The sequence below is a fragment of the Euprymna scolopes genome, chromosome 1, assembly GCF_053919585.1.
Source record: "Euprymna scolopes isolate OS-2025 chromosome 1, ASM5391958v1, whole genome shotgun sequence".
Taxonomy (NCBI): domain Eukaryota; kingdom Metazoa; phylum Mollusca; class Cephalopoda; order Sepiida; family Sepiolidae; genus Euprymna; species Euprymna scolopes.
This window is the reverse complement of record NC_136482.1, coordinates 1,360,743-1,380,668: the sequence shown is the minus strand read 5'-3', so window position 1 is coordinate 1,380,668 and position 19,926 is coordinate 1,360,743. Positions and strand designations below refer to the sequence as shown.

Sequence of the window (19,926 nt, the reverse complement as noted above, 5' to 3'; positions counted from 1 at the left end):
ATGTCTGGCTGATGATCATCTAGCTATATAAAATGATTTTTTTTATGTCTGGCTGATGATCATCTAGCTATATAAAATGATTTTTTTTATGTCTGGCTGATGATCATCTAGCTATATAAAATGATTTTTTTTATGTCTGGCTGATGATCATCTAGCTATATAAAATGATTTTTTTTATGTCTGGCTGATGATCATCTAGCTATATAAAATGATTTTTTTTTATGTCTGGCTGATGATCATCTAGCTATATAAAATGATTTTTTTTATGTCTGGCTGATGATCATCTAGCTATATAAAATGATTTTTTTTATGTCTGGCTGATGATCATCTAGCTATATAAAATGATTTTTTTTTATGTCTGGCTGATGATCATCTAGCTATATAAAATGATTTTTTTTATGTCTGGCTGATGATCATCTAGCTATATAAAATGATTTTTTTTTATGTCTGGCTGATGATCATCTAGCTATATAAAATGATTTTTTTTATGTCTGGCTAATGGACAGTTATCTCATTTATGACGGTCACCTTTCCTGGGACCGACACATTGTTCCTTTGATCACGCGGGATTTCCATTGTTTGTCTGGACACAGTGGTCGCCCGCACCTCTCCTTAACACTTGTACAGAATAATACACACATGAAGAAAACGCTCTTTGTGACGTACATAAAAGTTATTAAAACCGAAAATCTTGTAAAATCATTGAGTAGTATGACTTTTAAATAAAAATTAAGGTGCTTTTACAGTATAGTACCCATATAAAAAAACAAACAAACTCTTACTCGTGATGTATGGAAAAGTTAGCACAACAGAAAGTTACATAAAATCATCGAATAGTTTCATTTTTGAATAAGAAATCAGGTACTTGCACAGTATTCTACCTATATAATGGGATTAAAAGTAAAAAAAAATGTTTGTTTTTTACTTACAGTTTTGTTTTTTCTTTTGCCTTTTGGTCACTTGTGATTACTTTAAATTTCTTTTTTAAAGTCGTCATAATCTTAAACGTATCCTTCACTTTCTTTTTCTTGGGTTTCTTCTTTCTAAAACGATAAACAAAAAATGTATGAGCTTTAAGTTATTCATTACTTAAAAATAAAATTCTAGGTCACCGTTTAAGCTTTAGAAAAAGGAAACAGTCCATTTCTACTATTCAAAATAACTTTATTGAAGAAATTTGGGCTTATAGAAGGCAGAACAATGCAACGAGTTAACGGATAGAATCAAACTGAAGCAACTTAAGATATGATGGTGGAACCAGCTATGCAATTTTTTTTTTTTACATAACCATTTATCAAGGCCCAGACACCACTCGAGGATAAGGGTTAAGAGTGTACAGTAGTCAATTGGACAATATAGTAATCGTTAGTAATGGAAATTCGGTAAATTTGTTAACTTAAGTGGAATGGCTCATCAAGAACTTGTTTACGTTGGACTTGAAGACGGCCATATTGTAGCCAGCTGGAAAGCAGGAAAACAGAAGACAATTCCACAGGTGTACAGTTCTAAGAAAGAAGTATTGTTCATGGAATCTACGTTTAGGTTTAGGCACAGGTAAAGAGTGGGGGGAATTATTGATAGTGTTTTCAGCTAGACGAGTGTTTCTTGTGAAAGTTTGGCGAGGGGAGGACCATGGATTGAAGCTCAGTCAAGCACTTGCCATAAAAATAACAATAAAGCAGAGACAAACTTTTATTAGTTCAATTCATGTGTGTGTATATATATATATATATATATATATATATATATATATATATATATATATATATATATATATATATTATTTTACATGTGATATGTTCTTAGTTGTACAGGCGATCAGGGAACATAACCATAATGTTGTATTCGGGACGTCTTCCTTTTATCAGACGTGTTTTAGACCTTCAAACATGCATTATTGGATTTTACTGAGCTAATTCGCAGGAATTGGAAATTAATTTATTTGTTTCAAATGTGTAATTTCGTATTATCGGGTCTCAGTCTCGATTCACAAGAGATCTTTATTTCATTTGTGACTGCTACATAAGCAATTTAACTACTTTAACATGCCTGGATATCTCCCACTCTGCCGTAAGGACTCTGACAGACACATGCATGGACTTGGAGTTTACATTCGTAATACCCTTCCCTTGACTAAAGAAACAAACCTAGAATCGGATGATCAAGCCTTTATGTGCTTTAGACTTAACATGCAACACAGCATTAGCTACTTTTACTTTCTCCACCACTCTCCCTCGACACAGGACTGCACCATAATAAACAAAGTCTCTGACAGTATAGACACAGCACTCTCCCTCGATACTAGCGCACAAGTACATGTATTTGGTGACTTTAATGTCCACCACAAAAATTGGCTTGGATTCTCTACCTACACAGATGCAGCGGGCAGCACAACTCATAGCTTCTCTATATCTCACTCCCTATCACAAATTGTTACATTTCCAACCCGTTTGCCTGACCAAGAAGAACAACACGCATCACTTTTAGATCTGCTTTTTCCTGATGATTGTATAACGAATGCCGACAGCCCACTTGGGAACGCTGATCATGCACTGATAATGGTTGACATCGCCCTAAACTCTAGAGCCAAAACTGAAGAGCCAGTGCTCAAAACAACGAGATATTATAAAAAGGCTGACTGGGAAGCCATCAGAGATCTTATCAGAGATGCCCCATGGGAAAATATTTTTTCTCTTCCTGCGGAACAGTGTGCAAATGAAACCACTGAATGGTTCAAAACTGCAATCGAAGCGCATATTCCCATGCGGAAATTTTATAGCAAGCCCCACTCTCCCAACTGGTTTACTTTGACTTGCGCAACTGCCATTGCTCAAAGGCAGCATGCATACCGCAGATTTAACCGACATAAGTCCAGTTCAAACAGACAGAAGTGCATAGAAGCTAGAAGTAATGTTAAGAAAGAAATAGCGACAGCTAAGAGAGAATTTACGGAAACCACTAAAAAACGCATCGAAGCACAAAAACTAGGAACTCATGACCTCTGGAAAATCTACAACAGTGTAGTAAATAATGGGCAATCAACAATTCCCCCACTAACCAACAATCACGAGGTTGTTTGCTCAGCAACCAAAAGGGCTAATATGCTTGCCAGTCAGTTTGCCTCAAACTCCACACCACCCCCTACCTGAATTTCCTATGCAGACAGACGCCACGCTAGACGATCTAAAAATCACCCCTGCTCAGGTACACGCTATCATAAAAAACCTTGACACTTCAAAAGCATGTGGACCCGATCTCATCCCAGCTGTGCTATTAAAAAAGTGCTCAGCCGAAGTAGCTCTAGTTCTCTCCAAATTCTACAACAAATGCCTTAATGAATCTTGCTTTCTGGGCTGTTGGAAAACTGCTTCTGTGGTACCAGTATTCAAGAATTCTGGCGAAAGAACTGACCCATTAAATTATCGCCCCATTAATCTCCTCCCACTTTTTGCCAAAATATTTGAGACCTTAATTAACCATGCTCTAGTTCATCACCTTACAGATGCTAAGCTTCTGACTGACCAACAATATGGATTTAGACAAGCCCATTCCACAGCAGACATCCTCACTGTAATCTCTGAACGTATATACCATTCACTGGACAAAGCGGGGAAGGGCAGAGTGGTAGCTCTAGATATATCTAAGGCTTTTGACAGGGTATGGCATGAGGGTCTCCTCAGGAAAATTAGATCATATGGTATCACTGGTAGAATACTTAACATAACTAAATCCTTCTTAGATAAGAGAAAAATCCAGGTTGTCCTCAACGGTCGTACATCTAAACAATATGATATAAATGCGGGAGTGCCCCAGGGGTTTATCCTTGGACCTCTACTGTTCCTGATATTCATAAATGACCTCCCCGACAAAATTGCCTCTGAGATGGGTATATATGCTGATGACACCACACTCTATAACAGGCGTGACAGGAAAACAAATGAACACATATCTAAAAAAATGCCAGAAACACTAGAGGATGACCTCCAATCTGTAGTGGAATGGGGTCAAAAATGGATGGTCACATTCAATGCCGCCAAGACTAAACTAGTTTCATTCAATAATTACAAGAAACGTTCTCTACCACCTATAGCAATGGCCAACGACTCTTTATCTGAGAGTCCATCTTTCAAACTCCTTGGCCGAACGTTCACAGGAAACATGAGTTGGAACAATTACATTGAAGGCATTGCCAGGGTCGTTGCAAGGAAGGTGGGCTCTTTCTACCGTGCTAGAAAACTACTCACACCCGAAAGTATCCTGTACGTCTATAAGGCCACCATTCGCCTATGTATGGAGTATTGCTGTCATATTTGGGCTGGTGCATCTGCTACTAGTCTCTCGCTCCTTGACAAGGTTCAAAAGAGAGTCGCAAATCTGATAGGCCCTAAACTGGTATCTAAGCTTCAGCCTCTGTCCCATCGACGAAATGTTGCATCCCTCTGCGTGTTCTACAAGTATTTTAATGGTGAATGCTCTAATGAACTGCAAGCACTTGTGCCCCCACGATGTGAACACCCTCGACAGACCCGACAGGCTGCAAAATCCCACCCCCACACTGTAGACATCCCTAGATGTAAAAGCTCTTTCTACTTCAGTAGTTTCTTCCCCAAAACTGCTAGACTTTAGAATTCCATTCCAGGTCCCTGCTTCCCCAACTCTACTGACGTGCAGAAGTGCAACGTGAACCGACATCTTGCTGCCCAAATCCCTACATAGTACCCCAGTAGTTGTTGCCCCTGATAGTAGCCCCCTACACCAAAGTGGCAATGTGCCTTGTTTTGGGTGAAAATGTAATTAAAAAAATCTGTTTAAAATGGTCTTTTGTGGTTATTTATAACGAAAGCATGATGTTAATTGTAAACGATTCATTGAACAAAAGTTGTTATTCTACTCATAACTGGAGACGGACAGGTTATTAAGTTCATTAAAACAAAAAAAACAATATGTCTTTATATAATATATTATTGGCCAGTCACTGGGTACTTATCATAAAAATCTGATTTTATTCGTAAAGCATCGGCTTAAGGTTAAAATTAGATGTAATAGAAAAAGATTGCATTCTATGGAATCTAAAAAAATAATAAATAAAAATAAAATAAAAACTTTTAAAAAATTAAAATATAGCTAGTTTATTTGACTTGGGTGTATTACAAATAGTTATTGGGGTTATTCTATATGAAAACAAAATGCATATTGAAAATCACTCATTGGTCACATATTTTGATTTTACAACTAGTTGAAAAGAAGTAGTTTATTAAATTCAGTTAAATAATTGATCCAATGGGAATAATCATAAAAGGCGAACGTTATATGAAAAAAAAGGTAAATTGTGGAAATCTGTTTTGTTAGGATTCATCTTGGGATATCGCAAATAAATGTAAGGAAAACAAATAAACACATACTGTGCATGTCTTCCATATTTTTTATTCATCGCTTGTTTCATTAAGGCGCAAACGCTGTTCCCTAAAAAAGAAAAAATAGAAGTAATATGTCTTCACATGTAATCAATTAGAAAAAAAACAGTTAAATTAAATATTCGATTTTCGGGTTTCCAGGCAATGTTTTATAACACCACTAGCTTTATATATGTATGTGATAACACACAAAAAATAGTTATTGTTTGCAAACATGAATCTCTGTCCATTGAGAATTTGCTTGTGAGAGTCTGCAAATGATGTGTGCGTGTGTGTGAAAGCATGGCTTTGAAAGTGGGGTGTGGTTCCTGGCTTTGGTAGAGGCCATATTTGGATGACAATAGCATTTTGAAGTATAACTGAGAACGACATTGACATTAATATGAATGGTGAATAAAATAAATCGCTGAAATAATAGCAAGTGCTAACTAAAACATAAGCAAAGTTTTGTAAATACAAAAATTTGAGCAAGAAGACATTTTATACAAGAGATAAGAATAAAAAGTTATTTTCAGTAATGAAAATGTTTCTAGTACAAGACTTGTTGGGAGTAAAGAAGTTGAGTAGTCCCTAGGTAATATGTTCATAGGGTGAATATGCATATGCAAGTATTTGGCAGCATAGAATTGTGTGTGTATGTTTGTTTGCTTTGTTCTTTTTAATGTATGTGTATAGATGTGCATGAGTTGAGGAAATTGGTATGTGAGCCATTGGGTCCTTTTGTGATTTGCTTTCTAATCCTGCCAGGGTGGAGATGTATAGCATACGTTCTGGTGTCTTTCAGGTGCGGCTAGTGAATTGTCAAAAATTGATTTTCTTAACCAGGTCTTATAGGAATTTTTTTTAAGTTGACACTTATTTCACTAAATTAAAACTCTGATGCATGACGCCCCATGTGATCCACTCCACAACCTTCATTAATCCTCATAACACCATGCTATACCATAGCCTTCTTATAAATAATGTTGGGATAACCGTCACTTTTGTTCAATTCTGCTTAGAATACATCCTTTCGCCTTAAGTCATTATCATAATATTTTTCCTGAAATTTATACACCGTCTCAAAGCACTGTTGTCATCTCGGTTGTATCTTTCAATAAAATACCCCTGCATAGATAAAATAGAATTACAATCCATCCATTTATACCTCCCCTTGATAAAATAGAATTACAATCCATCCATATTATACCTCCCCTTGAGCCTTAAAACATATACTACCTACATTTAAGACTATGATAGAGACCATATATACCTTTTTGCATTAAACTCTATATAATACGCTACTCCTTTATCTTAGAATTCGATATAACTCCCTCTAACATAATCTATAATTTTACCGATTTATTTTGTTCCTGATGAATCCCATTATATTACCTAGCATCTTCTCTACTCTTCTGATGAGAAGCATTAGGTTTCGAAATGCCTTGGCATAAAGAGTCCCCTCTATCCCCCAACTAAATGTTTGTATACCTTTATTGAATAAATGAACCATTCTATATTTATCAATATATAGTTTTTGTGACTTCATCCTCGATGCCTTATTCTTTTCCTATATATATATATATATATATATATATATATATATATATATATTGTGGATGATTAGATCGATATATATATATATCGATCTAATCATCCACATACAGTATGTTGCATATATATATATATATATATATATATATATATATATATATATATATATATATATATATATATAATATTAATAATAATGGCAAGCAATCTATGAAAGATTTATGCAAGCAACAGTAAACGTAGTCACTAGTTTTGTCTTCTCTACACCAGCCTCTCAAACCAAAGGTTCTCAAGTCCTTCGCCACCCTTACTGGTCTATCTTCAGCTATCTCATCCCACACATTCACATCGATGCCAAGAGTGATCAGATCCCGTTTTGCCACGTCTTTAAAGCGCAGCACCGGGCAACCGCGGCTTCTTGATATATATTGATCTATCACAAAAGTCTATCATGGAAGGGTTATCTAAGATTGATTTAATTCTTATTTACTTTAATTCAGACTGTTAAAGATACATTTCACGGAATTAAATGAAAACGTCTTACACTCACTCAACATTTTACCTCCCTTCTCTTCTTTCTCCTTCTTCCTGTTCTGCTCTTCACAACATGAAGATCAGATGAATCCAATTTTCACACCAAAATGCAAATTATCTTCTTTTTTCACTTAAATCCGACATATGTAACCAACTTCATTTGCATAAATATATCTCTGGACTCGTTGTTCTGAATGTTAAAATAAAGGCACCATGAAATCGTTTCTGTTAGAACTAATATTTATAATCCATAAAATAAGAGCGTAGCCAGCTGTGTTTTCTGTGCTTTGATGTTTATCTAATTTAAAGGGCCAGTAGGGCAGCCAGAGATAGGCAGGTATTTGCTTTGTTGTAAATAATTTACCTGCTATGGGGGGGAATTATTTATTGCTTGTAAATCGATTGCGCTTGCCATTTCACAATAACGTTGCGAAGTTTACCTACTTATAGGGGAAGTTTGCAGGTTGGATTTGTTTATTTTTTGTACGGAAACAAAACATTTGTATTGTTTCACTTCATTCAATTTTTGTTTTCCTTCATACATCTTTAAGTACTTAATTACAACTAAAATGTAGCAAAAGGTACCAAAAAACTATGAAACATGAAAAGTGGTAATTAAGGTAACCCAAAAATTACATTTATTAATTAGGTTGAGGAATTTAACAAAGTAATTAAAAGCCAAGTACGTCCAAGAATGGAATACTGCTGCCATATCTGGGCAGGAGCTGCTAAAAACAGCCTATCCTGCCTTGACAGAGTACAAAATAGACTTCGTGGCTTAGTGGGGGATGCCCTTTTCTCTACCCTGCAACCTCTCTCCCACAGAAGAGACGTTGTGAGCCTATCCTTGTTTTATCGTTATTTCTATGGCAAGTGCTCGTCTGAGCTCCAGTCTCTGGTCCCCCCTCACCAATCTTTCACGAAAAACACCTGTCTAGCTGAATCCACTGTGAAAAATTTCCCCCACTCTTTATCTATGCCTAAATCAAAACGTGGATTCCATGAACAAAGCTTCTTTCTTAGAACTGCACGCCTGTGGAACTCTGTTCCGTATGCCTGCTTCCCACCTGACTACAACTTGGATGTCTTCAAGTCCAACGTTAACAAATTCCTAATGAACCGCCCCCTTAAGTAAACACTTTATCAAATCTCCACACTAACGTAATGTACTTGCAATAACCCTTATCCTTGAGTGGCTTCCGGGCCTTGATAAGTGGTGACCACCGTGTAAAAAAAAAAAAAAAATTATATAAGAAAATTTCATAAATCAATCAAAATATTTAAATTTCACATTATAAAATTATTCACTGAGCATTAGTTGCAATTTTTAGGTTGCTCTAATTATTATAAACAAATGAACAAAACAAAACTTCACCAAAACGAAATGAACAAAACATTATATTTTGCAAAATTTTTGCTACAAATATTTGAACTCCTCCACCTCTTGATCCTTCCTGGCTACGCCTTTACAATGAAATACCCACTCACAATCCGTGATGTAAACATTTCTCTGCTCTTCAAATTGCACGGACCCTTTTCTAGTCGGGGTGAGTCACGTCGGAAACACTTCCATTGCTTAATCATGGTTCGGGATCATTGCATTCACCACTGTGTGTGCATTTATATGTCTAAGCAAAGAGGAAAGTCTTACATACCGTGTATAGTAGGTTTAAAAAAAAGCGTGTATGCTGTGTGGTATATTCATCAAGGTAAGACCTGGATGAAAAAGAGAAAGAGTAGGGGCATCTTGTGGAGTGTCTCTGAAAGCCACTTCAGTGAAAAAGGAGAGAGTGAATTTGCTGTGCAACACTTTTTATACTATGGATTGCAAAAGAAAAGATATTTGAGTTTCATATCTGATCTCCCTCTCCATTCCATGTTTAAAAAGGATGTGTCCTCTATAGTATCAGATCTGACCGAATGGTTACTTGTAGGCACAGGCCAATTCCTACCATCCAAAAAATTCCAACAAAAACCTAACAGCCAGCCATGGTTCTCCCCAGAATGTGCTGCTGCCATCGCACACAGAAATCACTTTTTCCATAGCTACCAACGTAATAGATGCACTGAAACTAAAGTTGCTTTCAGAACCGCCAGCAACCACTGTAAAAGAGTAATAAAAAATGCAAGAGAACTATATGCGCAATCCGTTAAGTCCAAAGTAGCTGAGCAGCGGCTTGGTTTTGGCAAATAGCAAATAGGATCTTGAACAGAAACGTGCGCTCTATCCCAACCATTATCAATGGACCAGAGGTCATCTCGACAAGGCCAAATTATTTGCCAAAAACTTTGCGGCAAATTCTACCCTGTGTGACGAAGGCCATCAACTCCCCATATTCCCTCCTATAACAGACAACATGCTATGCAACATACAAATATCTGTGCGTGAGGTCGCCAAGCTAATCAAGAACCTTGACTCCAGTAAAGCAACTGGTCCCGACGGTATTCCAATTATAGTGTTAAAAAAATTACAACCAGAACTTGCCCCCATACTTTCCAAACTGTTTAAGCGTTGCCTTAAGGAGAAGTGCTTTCCAACACCCTGGAAAACCTCACCAGTATGCTCTGTATTGAAGAATTCAGGTGATAAGTCATCCCCCTCTCAGTACAGACCAATAAGTCTCCTGTGTGTCATGAGTAAGTTGCTGGAATCCACAATAAATAGAGAAGTAGTCAACCACCTCAGCAGAAATAACCTTCTTAGCGACACGCAATATGGTTTCCGCTCTGCAAGATCTACCGCAGATGTGCTAATGGTTATATCTCATAGGATTAGCGAATCTCTCGACAAAGGGTTCATTTCTAGGTCAATTGCTCTCGACATATCAAAGGCCTTCGATAAGGTTTGGCATAAAGGCCTACTACACAAGATTTCCAGCTACGGTATAACTGGAAATGTTTTCTCTATCATTAAGTCATTTCTCTCAGATAGGCTCATAAGAGTAGTTGTTGATGGGCAGAAATCAGAGGCCCACAGTATTAATGCTGGAGTCCCTCAGGGGTCCATACTGGGCCCAACTCTCTTCCTGATCTACATCAATGATCTCCCAAAACACATACTAAAATCTTTCGTTGACATCTATGCTGATGACACGACCATCTATGGCAACACATCAAAGGCCGTAAATGATGATGTTCTCTCTGATTCTCTCTCCTCTGATCTTGAGTGCGTGGTACAGTGGGGAAAGAGGTGGCTGGTTACCTTTAATTCATCTAAGACCAAGCTCCTATCTCTACATCATAAACGCTCTGATCCCCATCTGGCATCAATTGAAATGGATGGCTCTCGTCTAAGGGAGGCCCCAGGATTTGATAAGCTCCTGGGTTTGACCTTTACACCTGATCTTAAATGGAACACATACATCAAGTCTGTGGCCAAGGTCGCTGGAAAGATGGTGGGATCCTTCTACCGCTCCAGAAGATATCTCACTACTGATGCAATTCTCTATCTATATAAGTGCCAAGTACGTCCAAAGATGGAGTACTGCTGCCACATCTGGGCGGGGGCTGCAAAAACAGCCTATCCTGCCTTGACAGAGTACAAAATAGACTCCGTGGCTTGGTGGGGGATACCCTTTTCTCTACCCTGCAACCTCTTTCCCACAGAAGAGACGTAGCGAGCCTGTCATTGTTCTATCGTTATTTCCATAGCAGGTGCTCGTCTGAGCTCCATTCTCTGGTCCCCCCTCGCCAATCTTTCTCAAAAAACACCTGACTAGCTGAAACCCCCGTGAATAATTTTCCCCACTCCCTATCTGTGCCTAAATCAAAACGTAGATACCATGAACAAAGCTTCTTTCTTAGAACTGCACGCCTGTGGAACTCTGTTCCGCTTGCCTGTTTCCCTCCTGACTTCAACCTGGATGTCTTCAAGTCCAACACAAACAAATTCCTGATGAACCGCCCCCCCCCTAAGTAATAACACCTTACCAATTCTCCAATACTATTGCTACATTATCCTTTTGATTACTGTACACACAATAACCCTTATCCCTGAGTGGCCATTGGGCCTTGATAAGTGGTGAACTCCATGTAAAAAAAAAAAAAAATGCTCCCTGGTGAGTATTTGTGTAAGTCTTGAATAGGGGCAGGTAATGTGTCTATGTATAAAAAATAACGATTTTGGAGAATGACTAGAGCCTAAACTCGATTTGGAGAACCATCAGTTTTTTGGCAACGATATAGAAAGTACTTACCCAACGTATAAGGGCGTGCATGATCACAAATTGACGTATGAAGATCATTGAGTTCTTCTTCACTGAAGAAGCAAGCAAGCATATTGTTTTCTTTTAAATTACCTGATAAAAAAGAACATGTAAGATGGGAAAAGAAAGTCATTGCAAATATTTTCATCAAGGGACGAATGTCATTATGAAATAATTTGCATTTGTCAAATCTTTATTTTTTTTATTTCTATAACCCCCCCCCACACACACACACACTAAACAAGTGATGAGTAGATGGAAAGTGATAAAAACAAGTTTTCAAAGACAGATGCTACATAACTTTTCTATTATGTTTTCCATACCCTGGCCAACGCTGGATGATTATGCTAATTGTATATAGGTTAATAAACACACCTGCAGAGTATGAGATACAAAATCCTGTGAAGTATGACACAAATGTATCATTCAAACTTTATGACACATGTTATATATGGCATCTTCATGTTTTTCATTCGTACTCTCAGACAAGTTTTGCGACTGAAGCACAAGAAACTGCTGTGAATGAGGTGCCAAATTTATTGGGGCATCCTAAGTTGAGATTTCTGCAGCGAGATGTTTGTTTACATTACATTTAAATTTCTGCATGATGTCGTAGTTGTTGAGAAGGAGAAGGTGAAACATCGTTTATTCATGTCATATGGATCAGATAATTATTATTGGCATTTGATTTGCTGATATCTTTCTAGTTAGAATTCTTTCTAGAAAGACATTGGATCCTTATCAAAGGGGCCATATGAAGGTTGCTAACGTTCATGTGAAAGTGTTTCTGTGGAATGAACTACATTCGAACTTGGCATGCTCTGGTTGCCAGTGTGTGTTGATAACTGCTTAGCCACCATCAATTCTGCGTGTATACAGCTGGCAAACAGAGAGAAGGGAAAGAATTCCAAAGTGAAGCGTTTCAAAGAGAGAAGTTATTAGATTATAAAGCTTTCCGGTTTCTGGGGACCTTAAAAGACACTTGAGGATAAGGGTTAATATTCTGGTTCTCATCAGATCACCAAAGTTAAGCAACGTTGAACCTGGTGATGGTGATGGTGATGGTGATGGGGGATCATTTAAGAATATCAAGCGCTGTACGTGGGAGGAGAAGAATACCTTCATGAAAAAAGATAACATTGTCATCTCTCCTGACTGGATTATATATGTGATTTGTGACCATTTGTAAATGAAATAATCTCTAGAAATTTACTTCTTGGGAAGAAGGAAATTTCTTTACAGTGTAGGTTGTAAGACGAGTTTTTGCTATGAATGCTTTACACAGGGAAATCAGAGATTGGAGCTCAGTTGAGCACATGTTCTATGTATACATGCATATATATATATATATATATATATATATATGCATGCATATATATACATAAACACACATGTATATACACATATGTATGTACACATGTATATACACATATGCATGCAAACACATATGAATACACACATATATATAAATATACATATACTAGCAGGCTGCCCGGCATTGCATTGTTATATACGCTGAAATATGATATTTTGATTAATAAAAATTTTGTATTTATTATTATATTATATTGGACCCAATATATAGTTATGATTTAAAAAGTTTTTAAAAAATGACTTGTGTGCCATCACCGAGAATTGAAACCAAAACATTTAGCTTACGATTTACTTTTTCCCTTGATGTTAATGCCTGACCTATGAAGACATGTGTGCTACAAGGCTAAAAATTAAAATAGCTATTACATTACGCATACATATTCATAATGCTGTTATTCGACCTTTACTCTGCAAATTCCTTTTTTTTAATGTCCACACTTTTGCACTTATTTTCACCTGGCTACACCCAAATATAAAGATTTGTGTGGGTTCGAATACCCTATATATAAAGTTTCATGTCCGTAGACCAAAAACTGATAGAGAAGTTTATTAGGCAAATTTTTTTAAACAAATATATATACGCAAACATATAGTGATACAAAATAATTTTAAAATTAAGAATAACAATAGAAAATAAATAAATAAAATAAACATAAATATATATATATATATATATATATATATATATATATATATATATATATATATATATATATATATAGCATAATATTAAAAAAAAACACATACCTAGGTTTAAAATAGGTTAGATCACTAGATATCTATGCTCTCCACTAAAAAAGTATATATAAAGGATGGGTTGAACCTAAGATCAATTGGGCCTTTGTCCTGTAAGTGCCTGCCCATTGGCTGATTAGGAAGGGAGTGGTGGAAACTAGGAAGTTGATTGGCTTACTAAAAACTCAATAGAATGTGCAAGACAACCACAACTCTTCACATAATTCGTACAAATCCTAGCATGGATGAAATGCAGAATATTCTGTGTAGCTTAATTGCCAGATATATTTTTATAACTAACTACCTAGATCTACCTATGTATTGAGCACTGTTGAAGTAAATACTTTAAGTTTACGCATAAAATTATACTTTCATATATTAATTTATGTGATTAAATGAAGTAGTCATATATATATATATATATATATATATATATATATATATATATATATATATATATATATATATATATATATATATGCCATTGCTTGATTTTTAGTTTGTTTGTTTTTATTTAAATAAATATGTAAAAATTATTTTCAAAGTATAATAAAAATAATTAACAAATGTTTGTTTTTGGAATCCAGTATAAACTGCAATGTTTATCTTTTAATGGAGGGACAACTTACATTTTTTCTTTTGGAATTAATTCTTGTTTTCCTTTTTTAAAATTAATGCTGAATAAAGTTAAATTTAAGTATAAATTGTGTTCATTATTTTCTTTTTTCAATATATTTTAAAAACTGTTTTCATCCATTTTTTCAAAAAACTGTCATTCATTATCAACACTGTCTGCTCAACAGATCTTGCTTGCTCCGCCTAGTATGTGTGACGTCATTTTTCAGTGAATAGGCCTTGTCTCTTGGCAATAGTTACAGGACTACATCTGATACAAAGAGAGGATTGAATCAAGATGCAGGTACTTTCTGAAGTGGTAGAAAGATTCAACAATTTTTCCAGCGACTTTAGCAACATATTTGATGCCTTATTTTATGTTATTTTATGTTTCTAAATTTTTTAGATGAGGATAGATAATTTGTATTATCCAGATTATTTGGATTACTGTTCTCATTTTGAGTGTTATTCATACAACATTTCAGATGATATAATCTCCAACCTTCTTCAGGTGTATCTTGTTAAACTCAGAAGTCTTTCTGTCAAACTTGGCTGAAACATTGTGAGAATAACAATCGAGACGAGAACAAAGATCTGAATAATCCAAATTATCTTCTCTTGTCTGAAGCAAAATTCAGTTCCAGGAAACACACAAACATTCACAGACATTGCATTTTATATATTATACTAGCAGGCTGCCCGGTGTTGCTCGGTCGTAAAATACGCATGAATGTTATATTTTAATTCATACAGAAACTAAGACGTGCATGTGAGTATTATGTTTATTTTCTAACCGGTTCACTTCTTGTAAATAAAGAAAAAAAATGGAGCTGAGATCGAAAGAAACAAAAATCTAAAGACAGTGAGTCAAGTACAAAAACTATTAGGCCAGCTAGAGACGATCTTTAAAGAGTGTTTTCAAACTTACTTAGTCTTAACATAATGAATCTGTCATGGGAGCGATTCGTGCATACGCATTCATGAAACAGTTGACAAACCAATAAGAATCCGCTGACCCCACGTACCAATTTTTACCCCTTAGCAGCCCTTTTTTCCGAATGAAAACTAATTGAAAAGTTTTCCACGTGTCTTAATACTCTATATACTAAATTTCAAGTCCGTAGATCATAAATTTGTTGATTATATAGTTTGAGAATTTGTTATATTGTTAGTCTACCAGACAACATAGGAAACTATTTAAAAGGTCAATTATTATTATAGTAGTTGATTATTATGATTGGTAAAAATATGTTGTTAGATAGAAATATTTTATTGATGTGAAAAGTTATGTTAAGTTCAAATACTTACATTTAATAGTTGTTAGAAATCTTAATTTGATGTTAATTTGACAGATGGAATTTATGCTAACCATAATATAAGCAAATATACGTGACAAAAACCCAGCAAGGATCTTTAGGTTATGAGTAGTAATGATGTAATAAAAATATAGATTTTGAGATGCAAAGGTTGTTATGAGGGAGATCAGTTCGATACGCGACACATAATCAAATGAATGGAGTTTATGACAGGACGCCTATGAAAGTCAGAGAGGAGCGACTTAGAAAAATGCAATCTTATACAAAGTGTGCCAACTCTGAAAAAGAACCCAGCAAGGATAAATGATTATATCAAAATATAATTCCTGTCTGAGCGTTTTCACTTTCGGAGAGAAGCACCTTTAATTTCAGGACGCATGGAAAGGACGCATGAAGAAAGATTTGAGGTAAGTTTTTGCTGGTATTCCAACCGACAACAATATTTATAAATTGTTAATTTATGTATATGCACATCAACACCCAATAGAGAATACACTAGATGAATCACATATCAGAACGTTAACACTTATAAATTAAAGAGACTCATTATAGAAACATGCATCTGTTAAGTAGAACACTCGTTAAACAGTTACGCCGTTTACATACACCCCTAGTATACACCATATACCCATTTTGCTGCCATGCGTTGCCTCCCCATGAGGGGCATAATGAACATATTGGTTACCACACACACACACACACACAAACACACACAAACACATAGCAAACATTTATAACCACTAGACAACACTAAATCGGTTTTATACACACATATTATATAGACTAGATGGGCATGAACACGTATATATACACACACGTTATATACACTCACAATAGAACAAATTTTCCTCACACACATATTCTCACTTGTATAGATATATAGATATATAAAAAGCTTCATTCTTCTTTAACATAAAATTTAGATATTTAATATTCAATTTATTCCCAACTGAATTTTATGACCTCATAATTCAGCACTATGACTGAAATATCGAAACTAGTTGTCTTGATGAATTTAATGACATGCTGGACAGATATGTGGATGTCACTTTCTCTCGGTGCAACATGGTGGGTCCCCAACTAGAGCAGGCAATTAATCGATTTAATTGGGCGATTTCACTGATTTCGATGACAATAAAATATGTGAGAGTTAAACATTCGTTAATCCCCATTAAATCCCGGGCAACGTCGGGTCTCCCAGCTAGTATGTATATAAATTTATGTTCAACCACTAAAAATGATTAGTTAAGATAGATAAACGGTTTACTTACTAATATCAGTGAAACATAAAATGATATCACACATTGAAGTCAGATCAACTGTAGATGGTAAATCACTGACAGTTTCAGTTGATTGAACATCCTAGGAAATAGAAGTAAAAACAATTCAGGTGAATGAGTTTGATTGAGCACTATTAAAGGTTGAGGATATGTATTACATTAGGGCAGGTCGATTTGCAACTTTTTTCAGAAAATCACAATGGCACTGGTGATGATAGTTGGGATTTGATGTGATAAGAACAGATACCAAAAATCAGATTCCTATCTTGAACAAAAAATTGAGCATTTAATTTTAAAAATCGTGTAAAAAAATGCTGACAAATCCTTCATTTTCATAGCAATTTTCACAACACTGACTTTGAAATTTCACTATTTTTATAAAAAAATCCAATTAAAATTGATATATTTATATGAAATACATCGAAAGAAAAATAAATACATGAATTATAATTTTAATTATGAATCACAACTAGCAAAATATCTTAACTTTTACTGCATTAATTAAACAAAAATTGTAAAAAAAAAAGCTAATTAGCAACTAAGTCTTTTACATTTCACAATTCAAAAAGATGTATTACACAATATTGTAATTCTGTAACTTGATACAAGTTACAGAATCATGTATTTTTTTTTTTATTAAACGCAATAATATAAACTGTTATAATAGAACTAAATTGTTCTGTATAATTTCCTTTTGAGGAAAATGAAGGTCTAATTTGCTGACACGATGACTTTATAATAATGTATCTATATCTTGCTTCCTGCCCATATACAACTTTTTGAGAAAAATCAATAAAATTTGACCAATGTTTGGCTGCAAAATTGATAGCAGTAATCTTTTTCAATCTTTTTTTTTTTTTTTTTTGAGTTGTTCACTATTTCTGGAAAAAACAACACAAAAAAAAACAATTATTTGAAAACACTTATTTTTTATATTTTTGTGATGAAATATGAATAAAACTGACTATTGTTTGGGTAAATTGAGAAAACTAATAAAATTTAATGGATAAGTATTTATTTACCTAATGGACAAAATCGTTTGAATGCCCTCTTCTCTCACATTCAATTCATCTAAGTTTAGCATCGATATTATATTTTCCGGAAGTAGTGCAAAAGCACTATATTTTGAACTGCTTAAAACAGTAATTTGAATTTCAGTTAACTGTTTTGTTCTCTGAATCATATTAAAATATACTGTTGGTTAAAAAAAATTATTGTCGGTTTGGATCTCAAACCAACTAACTGCATACACTTGGATGATAAATTTGACCAGAATGTTTAATTTATCATAGTGGTTGAGGATAGACACCTCTGGTCCATAAACACATTAACCTTGTGACTTATGTTAGAGATCTTGCTTGATTCAGGGGCCCGATTTTCTAAGCTGCATAGTTTAACTTCTCGGGAAATACCAACAGCATACTCTAAAAAAGTAGACTCTGGTATTCACACTTAAATTATTTGTTTCTTCTGCTGTCAGATAATGATGATCGGGAGAGACACTATTTTGTTTTTAGAATTCTACTTGAGGCAAGTCTTGATAATTATTGATACAAAGTTTTCCCAAAGGATCAGTAAATGTTGTTAGGCTTTTTCTTGTTCCATCAACTAATTTAAAAATTGCTCTATGAAAATTGAAAAATTTGCATGCTTAATAATAGAGCCAGATTACATAATACAAAATATTATTTTATTTTCCACCAAAAAAAAAAAAAAAAAGGAACATAATTGCAGGTGAATCTATAGAATGAATTGTACCTCCTTATTAAGAGGACAAGTGTAGACTATATGCCTTTTTGACAATTTCCTGTCTTGTACTTTACTGCAAAGTCATCACTTAAGACAGGAAGTTTACAGCTACAAGAAAATATATCAAACGATCTGTCTAGCTGTTCCTTCATTTTTTTTTTCACTTTGGTTGCTGCAAGAGATTTCCTGTCAATCTGTTTGGCCCTCTTATAGCAAAATATATTGGTATTCTGTCATATATAACGTTCCCCTAACAAGGGCAATTGTGGATTAACTACTTGCCAAATAATAATTAATTCCTTAGCAATTAACATAGAAATCCCACTATTTTTTAAGTGGTGATAACTGGGTTTCTAGGAAATAACTAAACTGGATGACTTGTCGTGAAGTTGGTGGAACAGCAAATTTTGTGAACCACGGGTTAAAACTGAACGTTGTGCCTTTACTGACATTTTAATCTGAAAAGTAAAATAAATAAATGGATTAAAACTGAAGGAAACTGTTTTAGGCTATCTTCCAGTTTCATACGTAAAAAAAATAAGTGCTAGTTATAAGAAATAATGAAAAACTTTGTAGAGTTGCATAAGATGTATTGAAGAGAGAGGACAAAACCAAATCAGAGGCATAGTAGTGTTTAGTTTAGATATTTTTAGCAGACTTTAGCTCCTCCTTCGATAACATGAATTTACTCATAAAGAGATTCATTCTTGCTGTCGCTGTGCCATTTTAAACAAGCGTTTAGAGTTTGAAAAACCAGTGCTTGTGCATCTATGTTACCATGCTATTTTTAATAGCATTTTCAAGTTAAATTTAATTTTTATTAAATTTTTAGGTGGAAGTACAGAATAGTTACAATACAACCTCCTATCTTCTCCATGTTGAGAATTGTTTTCTAAATAATAAAGTTATTTTAGCACAATAACAATAGATGCAGAAATAAGGAAAACCTTTAAAGCAGTTTCATTATTTACTCGTATTAATCTTTGTGGGTTATCTGATTTTAAAACTATAATTTTAGAAGAAAAATACTGCTTAAAAACAATTACTCCCTGAAAATAAAAAATAAAAATTTGACACTAATTTTCTGCAAAGTATTTTTTTTATTAAGTTGAACAACTTGAAAATTTACGTGGTTATGTTTCGTAAAGAATGTGTAGAATAAAATTGTATG

At 34.7% G+C, this 19,926-nt stretch overlaps 1 protein-coding gene across 8 annotated transcripts in view; it reads right to left on the bottom strand.

The window, feature by feature from the left end:
• Positions 1-19,926, bottom strand: part of LOC145297921 (uncharacterized) — a 209,600-nt gene that overhangs the window by 105,893 nt on the left and 83,781 nt on the right. For 7 of the 8 annotated variants that reach the window (XM_080144485.1, XM_080144663.1, XM_080144314.1 and 4 more), the window contains 4 exons: positions 16,998-17,088; positions 11,678-11,779; positions 5,403-5,463; positions 930-1,043 (listed from right to left, as the gene is read on the bottom strand). In XM_080144485.1, coding sequence (XP_080000611.1) covers positions 930-1,043; positions 5,403-5,463; positions 11,678-11,779; positions 16,998-17,088 — 368 coding nt within the window. The remainder of the gene's footprint in view (positions 1-929; positions 1,044-5,402; positions 5,464-11,677; positions 11,780-16,997; positions 17,089-19,926) is intronic. The other variant, XM_080144859.1, reaches the window with a different exon arrangement.